Source organism: Sinocyclocheilus anshuiensis, unplaced genomic scaffold (genome assembly GCF_001515605.1).
Source record: "Sinocyclocheilus anshuiensis isolate Anshui unplaced genomic scaffold, SAMN03320099.WGS_v1.1 scaffold129, whole genome shotgun sequence".
Classification (NCBI taxonomy): Eukaryota; Metazoa; Chordata; class Actinopteri; order Cypriniformes; family Cyprinidae; genus Sinocyclocheilus; species Sinocyclocheilus anshuiensis.
In genome coordinates, this window is record NW_015537946.1 from 347,642 (window position 1) to 358,274 (window position 10,633).

Genomic DNA, 10,633 nt, shown 5'->3' on the forward strand with positions numbered 1-10,633 from the left:
ATAAACATAAAATATATTGTTTATATCTTTAATCCATCATTCTTTTAATCTTCATTCTTTAAGTCCATTTTTAATTTGATTATGTCATTTGCAATGCTTCATGGGATTGTAGTTCTTTCCCTCATTAAAGCTGTTATGTAGGCCTACATGGCCTTCTACTGTAGTTTTTTTGTCTGGTTTTCAAATAATTTTTGCTTCAAATCAGTTCGCAATGTTGTGATTCACCTCATAGCTGGTTGGTTTGGTTCGTCTTATAACTGGAACAAATCCTTTTTTTTTCTTTTAAGTGCCTATGGAAAAAATGAGATTTTTTTATTTATTTTATTTTCAGTTTCAGTTTTGACATAGTTACTGTGTTGTGATTTTACAGGTCAATGCACTGTTTCTCCTTAGGTTTCAAATACATTTTAATTTTAAGGACATTTATTTTCACTAAAAGCAAATCTTTGACATTTCGTAGTTATATTGGCCTACAGTGTTATGAATTTACAAGGACAAAATATGAAGGACACATCGTCCCAAACTATGACAGCACACTGCATGTGTAGATTACTGAATTATGAATGTCTAACTTTTCACCAGAAGTTGCACAGCATAGAGCAGGATGACAAAACAACTTCCCCTCTCTCCCAGGATGTCCTGTCAGAATATTGTTAGTCCTCAGACTGAACGGTCTTCTGGCGGCTGATGATCTTGTAGGCCTGCTGTCTCAAACAGCTGTCTGAAGTCAGACGTCGGGCTGTTTCTCTCAGCTCTTCAAGACTGGTGGAGGAGGCACCACGAGAGGAGGCAAATGATTGAGAGTGCTTCACTGCACACAGGACAAGAGAAGGTGAAGTGAATATATTTAGAGTAAATTTAACCAAAACTTTGAAGCCATTTGTCCAATTCCACAAGATGTGGCATTAGTGTCTTTCTTACACATATTTGTAAAATCAATGAAATAACAATTAATAGCTTATGCCAACTATTACTTAATTTTAAACATACAGTGCCCTCCACTAATATTGGCACCCTTGGTAAATATGAGCAAAGGTGGCTGTGAAAATAGATCTACGTTGTTTATCCTTTTGATCTTTCATAAAAAAAAAAAATCACAAAATTCTAACCTATCATTGAAATAAAACAATGGAAAGTGTGTGTGTGGGGGTCTCATTATGAAATAAATGTTTTTCTATAGTTCACATTAGCCACAATTATTGCACTGTCCTTTTCCCAAGATAACAGCTCTTGAGTTTTCTTTTATAATGCCTGATGAGTTTGGAGAGCACCTGACAAGAGATCAGAGAACATTCCTTCATACAGAAGGATTCCCAGATCCATGTTGGCGCTTCTTCTCTTCAGTTCACCTCACTCATCTTCTATAGGGTTCAGGTCAGGGAACTGGGACGGCCATGGCAGAAGCTTCATTTTGTGTTCAGTGACCCATTTTTGTGTTGATTTTGATGTTTGTTTTGGATCATTGTCCTGATGGAAGATCCAACCGTGGCCCATAATAAGATTTCTAACAGAGGCAGTCATGTTTAGATTGTTTATCTGTTGGTATTTGATAGGATCCATTATGCCAATATCTGAACAAGATGTCCAGGACCTCTGGCAAAAAAAATAGGCCCACATCATTAAAGACCTGGCAGTATATTTAACCGTGGGGGTACTTTTTATCCCTGTTTGCACCAAACCCATCTGGTAGGTTTGCTGCCAAAAAGCTCATTTTTTAGTTTCATCTGACCATAAAAGCCAGTCCCGTTTGAAGTTCCAGTCGTGTCTGACAACTGAATATGCTGGAGTTTGTTTTTGGAACTCTCCCGGATAACATGTGGTGATGTAGGGGCTGTTTGACGCCAAGACTCAACTAATCTCTGCGATTCTCCAGCTGTGATCCTTGGAGAGTCTCAAACTCTCCTCCTCACTGTGCATTAGGACGATATAGACACACATCCTCTTCCAGGAAGATTTGTAACATCTTTAGTTGATTGGAACTTCTTAATTATTGCCCTGATGGTGGAAAAGGGGATTTTCAATGCTTTAGCCATTTTCTTACAGCCACTTTCTCTTTTGTGAAGCTTAAAAACTTTGTTCTGCTAAAAAAAAAAAAAAAAGTAAATATGAATGGGAATATACTTCAGAGATATTTTACTCATAAGAATTTCTAGGGGTGCCAATAATTCTGGCCAACATGCATTGGAGAAAAAACATTTATTTCATAATGTGAGATTTATTTTCACATCATGTAGCCGCCATTGCTCATATTTATCAAGGGTGCCAATATTAGTGGAGGGCACTGTATCAACAAAAATCCAGTAAATTTATTGCAATACATATAATATAACTATAATTAATCTTTTGTCATTGAATAAGTATGCTCACTCAGGCTGTATTTATTTGATCAAAAATGAATGAATGAATGAATGAATAAATAAATAAATACATCTATATTAATATATTTAAAAGTATAATTTCTGTGATGGCAAAGCTGAATTTCAGCATCATTACTCCAGTCTTCAGTGTCACATGATACTTCCGAAATTATTCTAATATACTGATTTGTTACGCAAGAAACATTTCTTATTATTATCAATGTTGAAAACAGTTGCACTGCTAAATATTTTTGTGCAAACCATGATGCATTTTCTTATTATTTGATGAATAGAACATTCAAAAGTACATTTATTTGAAATATAATCTTTTTTAAAACATGCTTTCGCTTTTAAAATAATTCTAAACCACACTAATAATCTTATCAAAAAGTAGTCAAATTAAAGTCAAATTACAAAGAAAAAAAAGTTGCATTTAACATGTTAACAGGTCAAGATTAACTTATATATGTATTAAATGTTTAACAATTTACAAAAAAAAAAACAAAAAACTCCTTCAATCAAACAAAAAAAGGGCTAATAGCAAAATAGCAGATTTCTCAGAACACCAGCAGAAATGCATAGGTCAGCTCAATATGAAATGACCACTAATGGTATTATTTAGTTTATAATTTCATCATGTGTGCATACGTGTAACACTTACACCAGTGCTGCCTGGAGGCCCGTCTCTGGATACGGCAACTTTTGATGCGTCGAGCAGCAGCTTTATGCAGATACACGGCGTTCTTCATGATGGATGGTAACGTGGCTTCGATCTCCGCAGCACAAATACATTCCTCAAAGAACTCTAGAGATACAATGCACAACATTAAAGGGATAGTTCACCCGAAAATGAAAATCCTGTCATCATTTAATCACCCTCATGTTGTTCCAAACCTGTATGAGTTACTTTCTTCTGCTGAGCATAATATAAGATAGTTTGAAGAATGCTGGCAACCATGCCTTAAATAAATGGACATTACTGTATAAATTCAAATTAAATCCTTTTTTTTTTTTTTTAAAGGGGTCATATGATGCTGCTAAAAAGAACATTATTTTGTGTATTTGGTGTAATGAAATGTGTTTATGCGGTTTAAAGTAAAAAAAACCACATTATTTTCCACATACTGTACATTATTGTTTCTCCTCTATGCCCCGCCTTTCTGAAACGCGTCGATTTTTACAAAGCTCATTGGTCTGAAAAAGCGAGGTGTGCTGTGATTGGCCAGCTGTCCAGTGCGTTGTGATTGGCCGAATACCTCAAGCGTGTGACGGAAATGTTACGCCCCTCACCATACTGTTGATGCCCTGTCCGGCCGGAGCGATGAGAAAAAAACATTAAAACCCATTACAAACGAGGCATTTGTTGCATCCAGTGGGGACATATTTACTGATTATAATGACTTATACTGTCTTTTTACGCGTTGCGTTGCATCGCGCCGCGTAAACATAAAACCCTGTCTGCATTTGTGATCGGAGAAATGACAAACAACAAGTGCTACTCTACACTGCCCAAAACTCGCGTTCGAATCATCAGCCACATTAACCACTGATTTGTAGTCATGCCCTCTTTTGGAAGACCAAACAAAGTAGTTTTGCTTTCACAACGAAAAACACGGCGGCCTAGCGTGAGCTGAGGCCGGGCTAGAGTGAGCAGAGGTGGAGGGGTCGAGAACGGCGCGCCCTGCGGATTCGACGAAGGAGCGCCAACCACATGTGAAGACCCCGGGCTGGACTCCGCTTCGTCCACAGTGAAAGCCGATCCGGCGATCAACAGCACGAAGTTGATGTATTGCGGCCTAGCGTGAGCTGAGGCCGGGCTAGAGTGAGCAGAGGTGGAGGGGTCGAGAACGGCGCGCCCTGCGGATTCGACGAAGGAGCGCCAACCACATGTGAAGACCCCGGGCTGGACTCCGCTTCGTCCACAGTGAAAGCCGATCCGGCGATCAATAGCACTAAGTTGATGTATTCCCTCAGCGACCAGCACAGATCAGCTCTAGGCATGACAAAGCGGATATCGTCCTCTAGACCAAACAAAGTAGTTTCGTTCTCACAACGAAGCGCACAGCGTCTTCACGACATGGCGGCAGCGGCAACAATACTACAGTGAGACTAAAAGTTACGCCTTCTTTCTTTGCGTGAACATTTGGGCGGCGTTATGCAAATCTTCCCACATAGTGAGGTAGATATGTGGGGGCGTGTTAGAACGAGCCGTTTTAGGTAGGTGTGGTTAACTGTTAACTTTTATAAAGAATATCTCTTTGGATTTGAGACTTTAGTCTTTGCAACTTTACAGATCTTCTTTATGCACCAAGAGCTTGTAACACTCCAAAGAGAAAGGGAAAATTGAAATCGCATCATATGACCCCTTTAAAGTCGAGTTAAGTTGGTCCTCAGGGAAAATAAATTTCAGTACTAATTTACTTTGCTGTTGGCAAACTGGGTTTGGATGCACTTGACTTTACAAAATTAATATTTTAATTTATTAATTTATTTTTTTCTTAATGGTTGAGCTGGAACGGATATTGAAGAAAAGACTGCCAACATCCCAGCATGCCTGGGAACTCATTCAGTGCCATTTAAAAGCCTCCCAGGATGCACGTCGTAAAGACAGTATGTGGTGGCAATGGCCTTACAAATAAGGTGGTTTAAGTATTTCTACTGACTCATAAGACAATGGACCAGCTGCACAACCACACAGACAACAGCTGCCTCTTTTTGCTTTATGTTTTCAATAAGCCCTCTTTTTGCACTGGAGAAAAAAAAACTATTTAGTAAGCCCTTTAAATCCAGAGTTATATAAATTATTTTTATTATTAATTATTTATTAATTTCTTGATCAAAATGCGGTGGCTTCTTAAAGTTTACTAGTTCACCCTTAGTTTTTATTTTTATTTTTATTTTTATTTTTTATTAAACCTGAGAGGTTTCTGTTCAGGTAACTAAAACTTTGAAGATCCAAAAACGTTATAAAGGCGTCGTCAAACAAATCCATATGAATGTTTTAATTCAAGTGTCAATAATCTGTTTCAGGTTTCATTAAAAAATATCTTAAAGGGGTCATATGGAGTGTTACAAGCTCTTGGTGCATAAAGAAGATCTGTAAAGTTGCACCTGGGAGAGTAGACTAGAATGCCGGCTGTTCTGACTCACAGACTGTAAGTACGTTTTCATTTAAAGGATTTGCCACTGACGATTCAAACGTGAGTTTTGAGCCGTGTAGAGTAGCGCTTGTTTGTCGTTTCTCCGATCACAAATGCAGACATGGTTTTATGTTTACGTGGCGCGATGCAACGCAAAGCGTAAAAAGACAGTATAAGTCATTATAATCCGTAATTATGTCCCCACTTGATGCAACAAATGCCTCGTTTATAAAGGGTTTTAATGTTTTTGAATCGTTGCTCTGGCCGGACAGGGCATCACAGTATGTTAAGGGGCGTAACATTTCCGTCACACGCTTGAGGTATTCGACCAATCACAACGCACTGGATAGCTGGCCAATCACAGCACACCTCGCTTTTCAGACCGATGAGCTTTGTAAAAATCAACGCATTTTAGAAAGACGGGGCATAGAGGAGAAACAATAATGTACAGTATATGGAAAATAATGTGTTTTTTGAACTTTAAACCGCATAAACACATTTCATTACACCAAATACACAAAATAATGTTATTTTTAGCAACATCATATGACCCCTTTAACGTTAATGACATGAGCTAATGGAATGTACTCACTGCGGAGATGGCTGACGTCTCCTTTAATTTTTTCATCCCTCTCACAGGTGCGTTCTATTGCATTTAGACCCTGCTCTAGATCTTGCAGGGCCTCCTCAGCCAATTTCAGCCTACTCTCCAGTTCCACACGAGACTCCATCTCCGCCTGTCACACACACGCACACACACACACACACACACACACGCACACACAAATAACATATAATGTATATTATGAAGACAGGGTGTAAGGGAGATACATTTTAGAAGGGAGAGGTATGGAGGAGGAGACAGACCTGGGCCTTTATAGAATTTCAATAGATTTTTCTATCAGTAAGAAGTGATAATAGATGTGCAGATGATCCAGAGATGCAGGAGAGGTAATGTGATACAATGTAACCTAATAACACTGTATGTTAGATCCAAAGCAAAAATATCATAGCACCCATAAAAGAATAGTGAGAATTTTTGCAATGTTCCACACTCAGATTTACATCCAAATTTTTTTTTAATTCACACAGTTTGATGGAACTTTATTTTGCACCTTCAGCTCTTCTTCGGTGTGCTGTTTGTCTGCTGTGAGCTGTGTGAGCGACTGCTGGAGGGCTTGAGCTTGAGATGAATAAAACTCCCTCTCCTCCTGCAGAACTTTGGCTCCCTTTTCATTTTCTTCCAGCCTGCAGGGGGCGACAGAGAGAAGGTCTGGCTGACTGCCATCAAAACAAGGCTGTAAGAAAGAGAGCACTGGAGTGTGGTTTGTGATAAGATGCCAGAGATGCTATATTTGCAGAGGCTCACTGTTTCCTGTGTTAAAGTACAAAATAAGTTATTTATCATATTTGTTTGCATTCTTTTCCTAATCTTTACATGAAACATAATCAATTGAATTATTTTTAATTAATTAATATATTTTTATTTATTTATGAGTACAGATTGCTGCATAATACATAGTATTTACTGAATATTACCTACTATTTTTTAGTATGTAAAACAATACTCAGAATGTTTTAGAATATAGAATGGCACTGAAGAAGTGTTTTTTTTTGTGCTAATTTTCTGCATTTCTAAAATAAATAAGGTAATTTTGCATTTTGAATACAACTTGATGTATTACATTTGCAATGTAATTTAAAGTAATTTATGTATTCAAATTTAAATACATTTTTGTATGAATTTTAATACAAGTTTAATAAAAGTTTTGGCAGTCTAAATAGAAGTAGTAGCCTATATATTTAATCATGTATTCAAGTAATCTCACATTTTTTAAAGAGTACACAACAGTTAGCAGAGATAAGACTTCACAATTTTGGAAACTAAGTAAAAAAAAATCAATGATATCTTATCAGTTTGTTGTTTATAAATTTGTTGTATCATGCGTAAATGGACCATACAGCAGAGTCACATTTATTTATATCCTGATTTTAAGGTCACTCATACCCGCTAGCCAATCCACTCTCTGTCTTTTGTGCTTTATTCGTATCTAATCAATTTTCATTCACATCTAATCAATAGACTGGCTTATTTAGGGATCAATGTGCATTTCCATTGTCATTGTCTCAACAGTCCATTTATTCTAATGCACTTCCTGGACAAACAATGGCTCTAGAATCTACATTCCAAATAAATCTTTTGTTTCCCTGGAACAGGAAATTGCTGTATACTCTGAAATCTCGAAATACGAAAATAATATTTTGTAATGAAACATTTTTATCGTCCAGATTTTCTCACCTTTCTTCTGCCTGTTCTTTCTCTTTAAGCAGGCTCCTCATCTGCTCCTCGATTTCCTGCAGGCTGCCCTGAAGCTGCACCTCTGGATTCTGAGAGTCTAAAGAAGCCCGCCGATCACTTCCTGTTTCAGCCACATCCTGTCCTCTTTCTCGCAGAAGCGCGAGGGTACGCTTTTTCTCTTGGGATAACTCCTGAAGAAACAGAGTCAGACTTTTGCTATGGACCTTTTTATTTTTTTTTAATGGGACACACCTCATGGATAATAACAAGCCAGAACGTCATTGTAAAATGTCTTTCATATAACTCTGCAGTCTCATTTTTCTCACATTACATAATTTCACCTCAGATCAGTCCTGCTGTGCTTCACATCTGGGTCCACCTGATCACACTCGGTTTTACTAGGATTTTGTAAGAATTCTTTTTATTTTAAATATTATATTTTAAAATGTTTATTTCCTGATACCTCTAAAGACTTCTGCAGAAGTGTGGTAAGATTATGAAGCTCCTCTTTCTCATTTTCCACTCCTGTCAGACACTGAGCAGTACCGTCCAGATCTCTACCAACACAAAACAATAGAAAATGTTTCAGAGGAAGTTCATCTATGTTCAGGGTAAATTTAACATGTTAATTATTAATGTCATATTTTATTCATACAAATGCTGGATTGCTATCAAACCCCATTTATTATGGCTGGACAAGATAGATAGATAGATAGATAGATAGATAGATAGATACTGATTGGATGAGTGTCTTACAGTTTAATTTGATCTTGTTCTGCTCTCAGCTCTTGAACCACTTCCTCAAACTTCTGCTTTTCTTCCTCCAGCAATTGATTCAGTCTCTCCAGCTCGATAGATAGATAGATAGATAGATAGATAGATACTGATTGGATGAGTGTCTTACAGTTTAATTTGATCTTGTTCTGCTCTCAGCTCTTGAACCACTTCCTCAAACTTCTGCTTTTCTTCCTCCAGCAATTGATTCAGTCTCTCCAGCTCCTACAAAACACAGATACACTCACATGAACACACATATGTTTACATATTTATCCATCACTCACTTTACATGCATTGATTGAATATCTAAACATATCTGTGTACAAACCTATACCATAATATACTTAAACACTGCACAAGTGGACATTTGTTGGTGTGAATTTATGAAAATATAAATATAAATAGAGAGCTAACCTCCTTCTGTTCTCTTTGCAAGCACAGTTCCTCTGTCTCCTCCATGAGCTTATCTGACAAAAAACAAAATAATAAATGAATAATAAATTAGAACTTTATGGGAGAGGAAAAGAAATGTGAAGGCTAAGAGAAGCTGTGACCATACCCACGTATTCCTGTTTTTCCTTAGCCAGCTGTAGCCCCTGAGCTTCAAGACTCTCAATCATAGCCTCACCCAACTGAGCATTCTTCCAAGTGCTTTCATCAAAACACACACACACACACACGCGCACACACACACACACACACACACACACACACACACAAAAGTCACACTACGGTCAGACACAATCTATAGCATAATAAAAAATACCAGAAAAAAAGTATATATTTATTAATCTTATATGTGAAATTGGTTTTAGTCATGCTAACTACATTTAACTTTTTTTTTTTTTTTTTTAACGCACACACACACACACACACACACACACACACACACAAAAGTCACACTACGGTCAGACACAATCTATAGCATAATAAAAAATACCAGAAAAAAAGTATATATTTATTAATCTTATATGTGAAATTGGTTTTAGTCATGCTAACTACATTTAACTTTTTTTTTTTTTTTTTTACAGAGATGTTCGAAGTTCACTCACACTTTTCCTGACTCTTGTAGCATTTCCACCCACTGGCTCTGCTCTGACTCCGATTCAGCAGCCAGGACAATGTTTCCCTGCACAGGATACAGAAATGTAATTTAATTAATTGAATTGAATTGAATTGAATTGAATTGAATTGAATTGAATTTAATTTAATTTAATTTTAATTTTAAATTTAATTAAGCAGAAATAATCTATTTTATTTTTTATTTTATTTTTATTATTATTATTTATTTTTAAAGACTCAGTGGCAAGATTCTAGTGAATCGGTTTGTCCTAAACAGCTCTCTTTCTTTTTCACATATGTAGCTTTGAAAAGTTTGATTAATTTACTTGGTTCATCCCATCCTTTTCTGATAGGCCTATAGCTTTGGAAAGTTGTGGTGAACTGGTTTCCAAATAAATAAATAAATAAATAATAGAATAGAATAGAATAGAATAGAATAGAATAGAATGTTTTTACTGTAAAGTCCTCATGACTGATAACCATGGCAAATGGCATGCCTTGATCTTCTCTTGGCTCGACGATGCATCCACCTAATGGAATCACCCCCTTACATTGAGAAAAGGATAAAATACATTTTATTCCCATTAATATGTATACTTGAACAAACTGGACAGGTTTTGCTTACATTACTCAGTATCTAATTGCTTGGTTATATTATAAAAGTGAGCAATCATCACTATTCAGTACAACAACAGCTGTACATCTTGCTTGCGTTAGATTGCTTAACTATATGATTATATAATTAATAGTGCTGTCAAAATTAGCGCATTAACGCAGGCGATACATTTTTTCAGTTTAACGCGTAAAAAAATACGCTGAAAACTGAACAATTTTTTTCAGTTTAACGCGCGCTGTTTCATTTCATATTAAAGCACAAAAGAAACTACAAGCATGCAGTAAAGCTGCCTTAAAACTGTGCATGCAAGTAAGTATTTGTTATATATGAGTCACATTTAAGAACATGTCTCTGAAATGCAGTGGTTTTCAAAACTGTCCTG

At 36.7% G+C, this 10,633-nt stretch overlaps 1 protein-coding gene across 1 annotated transcript in view; it reads right to left on the minus strand.

Annotated features, from left to right (window-relative positions):
* Positions 1-362: 362 nt before the first annotated feature.
* The window catches only part of LOC107664164 (pleckstrin homology domain-containing family D member 1-like), a 12,360-nt gene continuing 2,089 nt past the window's right edge, over positions 363-10,633 (minus strand). The window contains exons 4-14 of the mRNA XM_016454625.1: positions 10,092-10,181; positions 9,626-9,702; positions 9,133-9,224; positions 8,988-9,040; positions 8,701-8,795; positions 8,260-8,353; positions 7,797-7,987; positions 6,613-6,745; positions 6,090-6,234; positions 3,019-3,162; positions 363-811 (exon numbers count right to left, since the gene is read on the minus strand). Of these exons, the coding sequence (XP_016310111.1) occupies positions 654-811; positions 3,019-3,162; positions 6,090-6,234; positions 6,613-6,745; positions 7,797-7,987; positions 8,260-8,353; positions 8,701-8,795; positions 8,988-9,040; positions 9,133-9,224; positions 9,626-9,702; positions 10,092-10,181 (1,272 nt within the window). The 3' untranslated portion in view covers positions 363-653. The remainder of the gene's footprint in view (positions 812-3,018; positions 3,163-6,089; positions 6,235-6,612; positions 6,746-7,796; positions 7,988-8,259; positions 8,354-8,700; positions 8,796-8,987; positions 9,041-9,132; positions 9,225-9,625; positions 9,703-10,091; positions 10,182-10,633) is intronic.